Source organism: Panthera pardus, unplaced genomic scaffold, assembly GCF_024362965.1.
Source record: "Panthera pardus isolate Hobbes unplaced genomic scaffold, ASM2436296v1 HiC_scaffold_6, whole genome shotgun sequence".
NCBI classification, from domain to species: domain Eukaryota; kingdom Metazoa; phylum Chordata; class Mammalia; order Carnivora; family Felidae; genus Panthera; species Panthera pardus.
In genome coordinates this window covers 58,316,027-58,329,246 of record NW_026526991.1, presented here as the reverse complement: position 1 = coordinate 58,329,246, position 13,220 = coordinate 58,316,027, and the positions used below count along the sequence as shown (strand labels likewise).

At 52.2% G+C, this 13,220-nt stretch overlaps 1 protein-coding gene across 1 annotated transcript; it reads right to left on the bottom strand.

The window, feature by feature from the left end:
* Nucleotides 1-538: 538 nt before the first annotated feature.
* RDH16 (retinol dehydrogenase 16) lies at nt 539-7,787 on the bottom strand. Its single transcript, XM_019454832.2, has 6 exons — nt 7,627-7,787; nt 4,827-5,161; nt 3,408-3,666; nt 1,967-2,130; nt 1,182-1,418; nt 539-808 (listed from the first exon to the last, which is right to left on the bottom strand). Exons 1-5 carry the CDS (start codon nt 7,683-7,685, stop codon nt 1,201-1,203), a joined length of 1,035 nt encoding a protein of 344 aa, XP_019310377.2. The 5' UTR covers nt 7,686-7,787; the 3' UTR covers nt 539-808; nt 1,182-1,200.
* Nucleotides 7,788-13,220: the final 5,433 nt, after the last annotated feature.

Below are 13,220 nucleotides of genomic sequence, written 5' to 3'. Positions count from 1 at the left end.
CATCATCAGAACAGTGGAGATGTAGAGAGTTGTGGTCTCGGGAAATGCTGGGTAATTAAGGGAACCCCTGCCCAGTATATAGTAGGTGCTCAACAAAGGTTAGCAGAAAACAACAGACTGGGGTCCAGAAGTGACTCTTACTGTCCTCCACCGTAGGATGTGAGAAAGGGGATCTGGGCTGGGGAACCTAGGGATGGCTGCAGATGGGGGGCATAACTCTAAATGAGGGGACAAAGAGGGCTGCGGAGAGGTTGCTGTTGAGGGGAGAGGCTGATGTCTCCAGGAAAGGGACTGGAGTCTGCCAGTGCCTCAGCAACTTCTCTTTGTCTATCCATCCTTGGGTCTGCCTGTGACACTGTGTTACTTGAAAAATCCTGGAAAAGAAACATTAGCCTCCCACCCCACTTCTTTGGAAAGAAGAGTGATCCAACTCTCCTCTTAAAATCCCACCCCCATGATCTCCATGAAGGTACCTGACTCCTTCTCTTATGGATTCATATCCCACCACTCCCCAAGGCCACAGTTCCAATCACTGGACCTAGGTAAACTTATCAATTTTTATTTTAAGGCAAAAATAATCAATGGACATCAAGGTTTCAAGACAACTCAACAACTAGTTTGTTTCTGTGTCCTCTGTCATGATTCCAATTACAGACATGTCCTTTCAGCCAGGGTCTGTGAATTGGCACCTCAGGTTGATGGGTCAGGCTGGTGGTTGCCATCCACATCTCCATCCCTGTCAGAGGTATCTTCAGTGGAAAGGGGCATTAACTCCCCCAGGCCATGTCCATCCTGTAGGAGGGGGACACTGGACAGAAGCAAGGCACACCTTGAGTATGGGGACAGAAGCAGAGTAGGTGGGGGCTGAGCCCCTCCCTGCTGCTAACACGCTGCCAAGAATGGATTCCTCAAGTGGCAGGAGGGCCAAAAGACTCCAAGCCTTGAGAGGCCATTCAAGGAACAAGGTATGGTTGTGTGCTATTGGGTCCCTGTTCCTCAATCACAAAACTTGTGACTTTCCTCCTAATATTCCTAGAGTGCTAATGTCCAGGGAAGTCTGGGGAGGAGGCGAAGAGGAAGTTGAGATGGGTGTCCCTGGTGACACAAGAACCCCCCCCTCCACTGTATTTCCCTCCCCCTGAGGGATTCCCGCCCTCACACAGTACCCAACTCCCTCCTACCATGCGCCCCAGTCTGGGGTTACAGAGCCTTGATGGGTCTTTGAGACATCCAGTAGATCATGGCATCCACCAGTAAGGTAGGCATGTAACTCATGGGGAGGTAGAGGAGCTTGGCATCCCAGCCAGATGAGTATCGAGTGCGGGGGTGGCAGGCTGTTAGGGCATGTTCCACGCAGTTTGTCACCAAGTACAGATTGTTGCAACATGTTGACTTCAACTTTTTCACTGATTTCTTGACTGCCCAAAGGGAACAACATATTGTCACGTTTTAATCTTGCTTTGGGATCAACTTGAGAGAAGTTTCTAAAAGCACCCCACCTCTCCCCACTCATCTCCAGGTTGAATCCATGGATTTCATCGGAGTGTGTCCCGACTCCTTCCCACAGGAACACTCTCCACACTACGCCCCCTCTGGCTCTATTCCTGGGAATATGTGCTCCGCAGAAACTGAGGTCTCTACAGACACTAGAAATGTAAGCACCTGAAAACCAGCTGGCTAATGCCAGCCTGTCAGGAATCCATACATTCTTCCCTCTCTGGCTTCAGTTTCCTCCCCAAATAATGAGGGCATTAGAGGAAAGCGTGGCCCCTAGGTCTAACAAGCCTGGCTCTTCCTGAGGTCGGCAGGTGGCCACACGGGACCATGGGGATGGAGTTAAATGTCCCCACTGTGTGGGCTGAGTCAGGGCCTGGAGGCCTGACCCAGTGTGTAGGAGGAGCTGGGATGGGCTCAGGCTGCCCCACAAGGGTTTGTCTCCCTTCCCCCCAGTCCGCAGCTCACTCACCAGATGCCAGGAACTTCTCCCCATAGATCTCCTTGACCTCTGGGCTGGCCTGATCCCATGCTTCCTGGATGGCCCTAGAAATCTTCTCAGAGTTGGTTACTCCAGTGTTGAAGAAACCAGGCTCAATCACAGCCACCTTCACCCCAAAGTAGGAGAGCTCCCTCCTGCAAGGCAGACAGGCAGAGGGGCAAGGACATCAGAAGGCTCGGGGACAAAACACAACAAACAAACCCGATATACACCTAACTTGGGATTGGGGTGGGATAAACTCAGAAGCTCGGACAGGTTCCAAGAGCAGCATCCAGGGGGAGAAAATAATGATGATGTATAGGCACATGTTTTCCAGTACTGTCCACACACGTGCTGGCTAGCTCACATCCTACCTCTTCCGCTGTGAAGCACCACTTACATGCCATCTCTTCCTATTTCCCTTCACATCCAGTCCATCTCCAGACTTTGCCCATTTTACCTCCTGTACCCTGCTCCCTCGTCTGCCTTCTGTCCTCTGAGGAACATCTCTGCCTACATCTCAGATCCCCGATACCCAGAGCCAACCTCTGCCCTGCGGCCAGTGGGTTCTCCAGAGGCTGATTCGACCACGTTGCTCCCCTGAGTAAATCCCTTCCATGGGGTCCTGCTGCCAACAGCAAGAAGGTTTGCAGCCTGTCCGGGGCCCCCGTGTCTCCTTGAGCCCACCTGCCCAGCATCCCCTCTGCCTGACCAGGCCTTGTCCACTAGCCTAGAGGACCCCACAGCATAGGCAGTCAGCCATTACTCACCCTGGGCTTGGGCTCGAGTCGTTCCCTCATACAGGAGGCCTTCTGACCCTACTTTGCCAGGTTTCCAAGTTCATTTCTTCAATCCTCAGCTCAGGCCATTCTCTAAGACTCTCCCCTTGTTCCACTGGCCACCACCACCACCACAGCTAGCTAAGTTAGTCACAACCATCGTGATAGATGGTCACAGCATTTGTGTCTCTCTTGTCCCTTTCTCAGCTGTCAGACATTTTAGGTCAGGGACCTCGTCTTGTCCTCAGACACATTTGTTGTGCACTCACAGAAATGCCGAGAAGCATCTTGTTGAACTGAGTCAAATGCTGGACCTCCATGTCGAGGGCCCCCTGAAGCTGAATATTATAGGAATTATGGACATGAGCTCTGTAGCCAAATGATCTCAGGTCCAATTCTGCCTCAAGCATTTCCCAACCGTGGGCCCTCCTCCAGGGCAACCATAGTTGAAACCAACTGTATAGGCCTGGGGCCCATCCCAATGCCCAGAACATGGGAAGGTGCTTCCCAGTGAATTCCTAGCACGAAGCAAGACAGAGGCATCTGGAAGGAAGAGCCTTTGAGGTTGTGAGTGATTGAACCCCCTGGAAAATCTCCCCCAGAAGCACAGAAGCAGGAAGACTGAAAGGATGGGCTCTGTCCCAGTCCAATACCTGAGGGAGTCGGAGAAGGCCTCGACGCCATACTTGGAGATGCAGTAGCTCCCACCCAGAAGGGACACCCGGCCCATGATGCTGGAGATGTTGACCACGCGGCCCCTCGCCTTCCTCACTAGGGGCAGCAGGCTCAGGGTCACCTCTATCAACCCCAACAAGTTCACGTCGAGTATCTTCATGAAGTCCTGCTTGGTCAGCCACTCATTGGGTGCCAAGGGAATGGAGATACCAGCATTATTCACCAGGCCCCAGAGTCCTAGTTACAGGGTAGGGAGAGAGCAACACCGTGTGCCTGAGTGAGACACGACTGTGGTTCCAAGTCACCTTCCAATCCACTTTTTTTTTTTTTTTTTTACCACATCAACAACATCTACGTGTATAAAGGAATAGGGTGCAAGAGAGGAAGTGAGAATGAAGTGACTACAGGGCAACAGCGTTTGCATGCACACTGAGCTATTGGACCGCAGGGATGTTCCTTCTCAACCTGCTGCTCCTCAGTGCCTGGCATACCAGGGGCAATAAGCCCAGCTTCGTTAAGAGTGTGCCCAGGTGCACCCGGATGGCTCAGTCAGTTAAGCGTCTGACTCTTGATTTCAGCTGAGGTCATCATCTCACGATTTGTGAGATCGAGCCCCGCATCGGGCTCTGTGCTGACAGTGTGGAGCCTGCTTGGGGTTCTCTCTCTGTCCCTCCCCCACCGGCTCATGTTCTCGTTCTCTTTCTAAAACACACACACACACACACACACACACACACACACACACACAAAACCATTAAAAAGTATTTTTAAAAAAGAAAAAAAAAGGATTTGATAATGAAAATGCTGATCATAGGATACGTAACTATGTAACTGACTCCGGAAACTGACATTTGGAAAATCTCCTTTTATCTTTATCATCTTCTATGTTGTATACAAGGAGCATGTTTTACGTTTTTAATCACAAAAAAGACATCAATGATGTCTTCTTTCCCGAAAAGGGCAGGCAGCATAATAGAGGGGGAAGAATACCCACATTTGACCAAAAGTCCCTTCAGCTCCCTCATAAGCCTCAGTGTCCTCATAAGTTAAGTGGGGCTGATCTTAAAGCCCTGCAGAGGGCCTGGTGGGAAGGAACCAACAAGAAAATGTGTATCTGCTGAGATCAGGAGCCTGGGTCTAGCCTGGCTCAGCCCCACGCTGCCCCGTAGTAAGCCTCAGTGTCCCAACACCTCCTCAGACTATTGGCCCTAAACTCAGGCTGGGCTCATTTAACCCTGGGCTCAGACTCAGGCACTCAGGCCTTCTGCTCAGGAAACTCCAAAGCTTGAGGCTTCGAAAATCAAAACATCCTGGGAATCTTCCCAGTTAGCAGAAGAGAGGTCTCCCTTGCACAGAGAGAAGCAACAAAGAGGCACAAACAGGAATCTGGGCAGTACCTCTGTCTCCCACACGCTCCTTCACCCACTCGGTGGCCGCAGAGATGCTCTCTGTCTTGGTGATGTCCAGGATCACCGTCTCCAGCCTGTCTGACGTCTGGTCTCTCAGCTGCTCTGCCCCCTTCTCCGTCAGACACGCGGCCAGCACCCTCAAGCCTCGCAGGTCCAGCTGCCTGGCCAGCAGGTTCCCGAAGCCCGAGTCACAGCCTGTGATGAAGACGTACTTGTCTCGGAGGTCGCTCACCACCTGCCTCTCCCGGTACCAGCGCAGGAGGTAGTACAGGCCCACGAGGGTCGCCAGGTACAGCCACATGGCTTTGTGGGGAACACACAGGCTGAAATGAAACAAGAGTGTAGCCGGTGTTCAGACAGGATGACTTAGGAACACACAAGGTGTGAGTAGCGGGCCAGCCGCCAGGCTGTCTGACATGGAGTCCTCAAGTTCTTCCTGGTCACTGCCTTTAGTGAGTACTCTTGATTCCGGCCTCAACTTGCATGCTCTTCGGTACATTAATGCTGTTTCTACTAGATGCCATTGGATTTCACAAAGAATCCTTTGACATGAGGATACTTTTCTCAGTCACCTTCTCCTGGTCCTTCCACTCCTCCCATTTTCCTCTGCCCACCTACTCCCTCAGACACACACCCCCAACCCCCCGCCCCCCCCCGCCCCACCTGGAATCCCCTATGTCCTAAATCTCATGGTTCAGAACTGTCTTCTTACTTTGTTCCTGTTCAAGGCTGTACCTTTGGTCTCCCTGACCTACTGGAGATTCTTATGAAGAAGATATATACACTGCGAATCAAGACGCATGTGGTTTCAACACCCAGGTTTGCTACCAACCAGCTGTGTGACCTTGGCTGCCAGCTTATGCTATGAACCAGGGTTTCCTTATCTGAGCCAGATAAGAATTCAGAATTCATTTCTGAGAAGACTAAGTCATTGTCACTCTCACTGAGATCGGAGAAGGCAAAATGTTTAAGGAATAGATTCCCTCCAGATACAGTATTTCTCTGGGGCGGAAAGGTGTTCAGGAGACTAAAGGGGTGTCTGATATCGGAGGCAAAGATGGGGGAGAAGGGAATGAAGGTGGGCACACGCAGGAGAGAGACTGTTCCCAGTCGCTGGGAGCGTTGAAAGGAAGCACTTCAGCAAAGCGGGGCTCACAGCTGCTACCCTTTCAGCAGGCCCCGGGTGCCTGCCTGCATTGCCCTCTGCCCCTCCCACATCCAGAATTTCAGACACAGACTCAGAAGGCAGAAAAGACTGGCTTGCACGGGGACCTAAAACCTCACGCAAGCAGTGAGGGCTGTAAGCCCCATAACTGCAAAAGTATCCCCCAGCAGGTGAAAAGGACAGAAAGGGGTACAGATTAAGTCTTTAGTTGAAACTGTTATGTGCAGAGAGGTGACTGTAGTCCTGAAAGCATTTATCTCTTAAGGCGGAAGCGGTGGCAGCCTGGCAAGGCCTGGTCCTGCAGAGCCTCACCTGTTTCTGCTTCCTGGGGGTCACTGCCAGGACCCTCCAAACAAGGGCTTCCTCAAGGGCAGTGGAGAAGAAGGCAAGGAGGAAGGAAGGAGCCCTGGAAACTCTCAGCGACCCAAAGAGACACGTATGTCCAAACCCCATTAAGGGATAAGGCCGTGTTTCTTTACTTGAAAGGAATTGGAGATTTTTTTCTCAGTAACCACAGATTCCTTCAACCATCAACTTTCAGGGGGCCACGCGGCAGAGACACCTCCCAGCCCTCAGCACCTGCTGCTTCACTCTTGTAAATCCTCAAAACAACGTGACCGCCTGTCAGCGGTGCCAGGAGCTTCAGAGTTCATTTGTCTGAAATCACAGGAAGTTCAGAGAGGATAGTAAGAGAAAGAGGCTGGGGTGCCACTCACTTACCTGGGAGCTGTGGGGCCCAGAACGAGAAACCCCGCAGGGGCGCCAGGGGAATGAAGACTCGCTGCTGCGGATCTCTGCGCTGAGATCCTGCACAGGACGTCCAGACGCTGAGATCCCCACGCACGCCGCCAAGAGGGGCAACTCTGCCAGATTCCCCAGACAGCACCTGTAACCGAGCGCGCGCTGGAGCGGCGGCGCGCGCCCCCTGGTGGTGCCCTGCCGAAACTCAGCGAGACCGCCTTCCCGTGGGCGCGTCCCTCCCACCCATTCCCTCTTCGCCACCGGGTGTGTATCTTCTGAAAAGGGGAGCCATAGGTGATGGAAAAGGGAGCTGGAAAGGACAGGGAGTAGGTACTAATTGTGCAACTTGTTTCCAGGCCTACAGGTAGGCAGCTTCCACTATCTGGAGTGGGAACGCAAAAATGCAGAGACACATCCGTGCCTTCACTGTGAGGATCTGGCGCAGGGATGTCATCGGAGTGTGTCCCCACTCCTTCCCACAGGAACACTCTCCACACTATGCCCCCTCTGGCTCTATTCCTGGGAATATGTGCTCCGCAGAAACTGAGGTCTCTACAGACACTAGAAATGTAAGCACCTGAAAACCAGCTGGCTAATGCCAGCCTGTCAGGAATCCATGCATGTCTTCCCTCTCTGGCTTCAGTTTCCTCCCCAAATAATGAGGGCATTAGAGGAAAGCGTGGCCCCTAGGTCTAACAAGCCTGGCTCTTCCTGAGGTCGGCAGGTGGCCACACGGGACCATGGGGATGGAGTTAAATGTCCCCACTGTGTGGGCTGAGTCAGAGCCTGGAGGCCTGACCCAGTGTGTAGGAGGAGCTGGGATGGGCTCAGGCTGCCCCACAAGGGTTTGTCTCCCTTCCCCCCAGTCCGCAGCTCACTCACCAGATGCCAGGAACTTCTCCCCATAGATCTCCTTGACCTCTGGGCTGGCCTGATCCCATGCTTCCTGGATGGCCCTAGAAATCTTCTCAGAGTTGGTTACTCCAGTGTTGAAGAAACCAGGCTCAATCACAGCCACCTTCACCCCAAAGTAGGAGAGCTCCCTCCTGCAAGACAGACAGGCAGAGGGGCAAGGACGTTACAATCTCTGGGACAAAACACAACAAAAAAGTTTGCCAAGACATCGTTTATATTGAATATGATGAATAAAATGCAGGAAACAATTTCATAGAATACCATGAGGTGTTGTTAAAGTGCTGAGAACAGGACCCGGCTCCAGCAATGCCCCCAGTCACCAAAGCAAGCATTCAGGCTGGGTCCCCTGTCTCAACTCCTCCTCCAGAAAGTGAGTCTTCCTAGTCACTCAGCATCAAGAAATCCAGAACCGGGGCGCCTGGGTGACTCAGTTGGTCGGGCGTCCGACTTCGGCTCAGGTCATGATCTCACGGTTTGTGAGTTTGAGACCGCGTCGGGCTCTACACTGTCAGTTCAGAGCCTGGAGCTTGCTTCGAATTCTGTGTCTCCCTGTCTCTCTGCCCCTCCCCCACTCATGCTCTGTCTCTCAAAGAATGAATAAACATTTAAAAAATTCTTAAAAAAAAAAAAAAAGAAAAGAAATCCAGAACCTCTGCTGAGAGAGGAGGAATTCGGGGAGGGCACATCTTCATCAGGGCACACTCTCCCCAAAACTCCAGAGCTCCAAGGTCTCAAGGTGGGGGGCAGTGGAGAAGGAAGACCCTCTTCTGATAAGCTGGGTGAGGCGAAGAAAGCTAGTATGACTTCAAGTTCTGGAAAACATCCTGGGAGTCTTCCCAGTTGGCAGAAGAGAGGTCTCCCTTGCACAGAGAGAAGCAACAAAGAGGCACAAACAGGAATCTGGGCAGTACCTCTGTCTCCCACACGCTCCTTCACCCACTCGGTGGCCGCAGAGATGCTCTCTGTCTTGGTGACGTCCAGGATCACCGTCTCCAGCCTGTCTGACGTCTGGTCTCTCAGCTGCTCTGCCCCCTTCTCCGTCAGACACGCGGCCAGCACCCTCAAGCCTCGCAGGTCCAGCTGCCTGGCCAGCAGGTTCCCGAAGCCCGAGTCACAGCCCGTGATGAAGACGTACTTGTCTCAGAGGTTGCTCACCACCTGCCTCTCCCGGTACCAGCGCAGGAGGTAGTACAGGCCCACGAGGGCCGCCAGGTACAGCCACATGGCTTTTCAGGGAACAGGCAGGCAGGCTATGATCAGAAAAGGGTCTGGCCTCCTCAGTCAGGATGGCTGTATAGGCAGTCTGGCCTCCAGGCTCTCTGGCATGAAGTCTTTAATTTCCCTCCTGATCATTGTCTTTCCGGAACATTTTTTCCTATCCTCAACCTGTCTGCTCTTTGGGCTACTTTTGTAAGTGCTGACATATGTCCTTGAAAATCCCAAATCCTGCCCAGAAAGATAGCTTGCTGTCAGCAGGGCTCCCTCACCCTTTCCCTGCCCTCTGCTCTCTGTGTCCATGTGACTACACATGGGGTGACATGGGCTACTCTGCACTGGGTCCCAGGTTTAGAGCTGTTTTATTGTTCTGCCAGCATGCTGGGCCTTGACATTCCCAAGCTCAGGAGGGTTCTTAATGGGAAGCTACACTTTGATTCAAGACACATTTGCATTCAACATGCTCTCTGGGCCTGGGTTTCATCATCTGGCTCAGGACACAGAATTCATTCCTCAGGAATCTAAGTCACTGTCAGCCTCTCGAGGGGTTAGAAGGAGAAGGCAGAGAGTATAAGGTCCCCTCCCTTTGGTAGGGAAGGCGCAGAAAGGTGTTCAGGAGACTAAAGGGGTGTCTGATATCGGAGGCAAAGATGGGGGAGAAGGGAATGAAGGTGGGCACATGCAGGAGAGAGACTGTTCCCAGTCGCTGGGAGCGTTGAAAGGAAGCACTTCAGCAAAGCGGGGCTCACAGCTCCTACCCTTTCAGCAGGCCCCGGGTGCCTGCCTGCATTGCCCTCTGCCCCTCCCACATCCAGAATTTCAGACACAGACTCGGAAGGCAGAAAAGACTGGCTTGCACGGGGACCTAAAACCTCACACAAGCAGGGAGGGCTGTAAGCCCCATAACTACAAAAGTATCCATTCAGTTGTATCCCAATGATGGTGGGGAGGAGGCGGGAGCTGCCCCCTCAGCAGACTCAAGATAGGACAGGAGACTGGACGGAATAGCTGTCCATGGAGGGGCTTCAGGATGAGGCAGATGACATCACATCATAAAAGAAGAGTGGACACAGCTGGCGATGGGGCGGCTTTCTCAGGGAACCCCGGTGGCCTCTGACAGGATTGGGCTCTAGTCCCTGCTTACATCCACTGAAATGTACCAAGCTCCTTCCCCAGAAAAGAAGCCTGGGAGGGAGGGGGTCATGCAATAGTTCAAGGGATATTGAGGCCGGCTTACACTGGACCTCTTCGCCCTTGAGGCTCTCCTGCCATTGTGGCAGGACCATTGAGTTGTGGCCCTAGGCAGAGCCCTTCAATAAGTTTCTGTGGTTGTGTCCTTCAGGAAGCACTGGCAGAAATCAGAGACCTAACCGGTGCACAGCTCCCTGACACTCTGGAAAGACAATCTGGATGTGGTCCCAAACACCATTCCTCTTGAACATCTCTCCCCAAGAGGCCACAGAATGGCTGGATAAGCATTGTTTGGGGGGGAGGGGTAGAGAAATGGTAGAAATCCAGAAACTCCAGGTAAAGCCTGAAGCAATGATTTCATCTGATTGAAGCAGTATGGGTCGCCCATGTGCTGAACACTAGAGCATTGAAGGCTGCAGCCCCTGGGGGGCAGGGACTGAGTCTCACCAGTCTTCTAGTACCCGGCAGCACGTGGCGTCTTACAAGATGAACACATGCGAAAGTAGATGACCCTCCAGCATCCCACTTCCCTCTCCATTTTCACCTGCATTTCTCACACTGTCCTGCCGTGAGATTCCCCAAAGCCTCCCTTCCTCCCCTCTTAATGAGGGAGGAGGTTCAGGATGATCTTGTGAGTCCTTTCCATTTCAACTCTCGGGGAGTCTAAGAATCTATGTCGTGGTCAAGAGGGAACCTTAGGAAGTCAAGGCCTCCGGAAACGCTGGAGAAGTCAAGGGGCATTGCCGTCCAGCCCAGGTTACGCGCTCAACAAAAGTTAGGAGAAACTGACTAAATCTGGGATTAACAAGGAGTGTCAGCACATCTACAGAGAACCTGGGGGAGGTGCTAGGGATCAGGAAGTGGGGCGGGGGGGGGGGTGGGGGGGGAGAGTTCCGAGGGAGGGACAAAAGCCAGGAGATGGATAGGAAATTACAGGGTGGGGAAGAGTGAAGGCATGCTGGGAGGCTGCTGGGTGGTGCCAGTTTCCCTGGGGACCTTCCAGTGTCTGTCGATCCCTCAGAGCCTCCTCTTCCTGGCACTAACCTTGCACACCTCCACATACATTCTCTTGGAAAATCATAGGGAGGAAACAGTTGTCCTTCATCTTGTGACAGCAAAGACATTTCACCTCCCATTTCTCAACCCCTCCCCAGGTCATCCCATGCTTCTCTCTGCCTCCACAAAGGGGACTTTGCTCTCACTCAAGAAATTTCCCAGAATTCCAAAGGCTGAGTCACCTCCACCCAAGTGTATGCTGTGCTTCTAAAACTTTTTTATCCACAAGAGGCGCTTCGAGGGCGGTCAGTTTTAACCTTTTGGACATTGTGGATCCTTTTGAGAATCTAAGGAAGACTCTAAGCCCCATAAAAATGACTTAACACAACATACAGGATTTTGAATATGCTTTTCAGGCAGTTCACAGACCACCTAAAGCCATTAGGTGCCAGGAATCTAGGTCAAGAATCCCTATAATAAGGATTTACAGTGTGACACAGGCCAGTTGTTTAACCTCTCCGTGCCTCACGACATGATAGAAGCCTTGCCTATGACAGTGTAACAACTTAATGAGGATCAAACAGTACCTGTCAATCACAAATGCTAACTTATTGCTATATCGCTTTTGTGGTAATTCATAGTGGCATTGGGAATATTCTTGACCTTTCACGTGAGAAACAGAACACGAGACAACTAAATGAAAGAGGAAGCTGGTGTCGATCCAACTGAGAGAAAAACGGCTCATAGTGGTGGGACTGGGCAGAGGTATCTCAACCCAATTCCCCAAGAAGGGATCTCTCCTTCCTCATCCCCAAATAGTGGGAAAGGAACATGCTTATGCCAAGCACTTTACGTATCTCGTATGTCCCATACAATAACCCCTGAAGGAAGCATCAGTCACCTCACTTTACATGTAAGGAAACTAAGACTCAGAAGGGTAAAGTGACTTGTGCAAAGTCACACAGCTACTAAGTAACAGAACATGGTGTCAAAGTCAGGTCTGGTCCCCGAAGTAGCGTTAGCTCCACTGTGCCTCAGCGAAGAGCGAGTAAGCAGGAAAGAGCTGAGCAGAGCCAAGGACAGGGTCGCTGGACCACATCCTTCTTTGGGACGCCTGGGGACCAGGCTGGTGCTATTGGGCAGATAAGGCTGCCTCCCTGGTAGGGGGAAGCTGCGGCAGGAGGGCCAAATGACCTCTGTGGCTGGGCTTGGCTTCTGTACTCAGTGACCTGCTGGCAGCTAGGCTGGGAGCGGAAGTACAGTCGTTGCCAAACTCCTCAGCCTAAACCAGTCCGCAATCCATCCGCCCTCAACACACAAAGTAGGGTCCTCGGCCACACAGGCCAGACGGCCTGCCCAGCCCTCCTTCCAGGGTCCAGGCACAAGCCCTTGGCCCCCACCTGACCCTGGGAAGCTGCCTGCTTTTATCTGTGCCTCCAATAACTCCTCCCTGGTACCTTCCTTCCTTTCTGATTGTTGATTACAATATCTTGTCTACATTTTTTGGAAAAAAAAGTTGGGGAGGTGGTAGGAAGGAGAAAGAGCAAATTTCCAGGAATTGTTTTGCTGCTGCTGTTCCTGTTACTTGGAGCAAAGCTGTGTGCTGCTCCCCTCCTGCTCAGGTTGGCAAGAAGCCTGGGTCCTGCCCCCTCTGTCTTTCCCTTCCTTCCAATCTCTCTCTCTCCAGCTGCACACCTCCTCCCTCCAAAGAAAAACAGCCACATGAAAACTGCAGAGCTGTCACTTATTTCTTCCTGAGGGAGCAGCTTTCCCTCTGTGCCTCTGCCAGAAGGCACCCCATCATTTCCTCCTGTTGCACATACACATTCAGTGATGTGGGGGAAGGGGGGCTGGGGAGCAGGTGGAGGGTGATGTCTCCATACGGGAGGGAAAAAATCCTGGGGTCAAAGATTCGGAGACCCAGGAGACATGAGCCACTCGATTGCAGTCTTGAGAGGAATGGAAATGGCCATGAGTCAGAATGTGTAGAGAGAAAGAACAGAGATGAGAACTAGGTCTTCCTGGAGGGTGCTTGCTCTAGTAGAGCCTCCACCTGCAGGGGTCAAAGGTATGGAGAAGGAAGTGAGAATTTTCAGAAGGCTCTCTATTCAAAAACGATATCCATAGGATAGAAACTGAGATCCAAAAGAGAGAGAAAA

Bases quoted from the DNA above. Each gene is read 5' to 3' on its own strand.
- RDH16 (XM_019454832.2), bottom strand. From the start codon at position 7,685: ATGGGATCAGGCCAGCCCAGAGGTCAAGGAGATCTATGGGGAGAAGTT. The intron at 3,667-4,826 runs GTACTGCCCAGA...CCCTGTAACTAG, and splicing joins GGAGCGTGTGGGAGACAGAG to GACTCTGGGGCCTGGTGAAT. The intron at 2,131-3,407 runs GTATTGGACTGG...TCTGCCTTGCAG, and splicing joins GCCTTCTCCGACTCCCTCAG to GAGGGAGCTCTCCTACTTTG.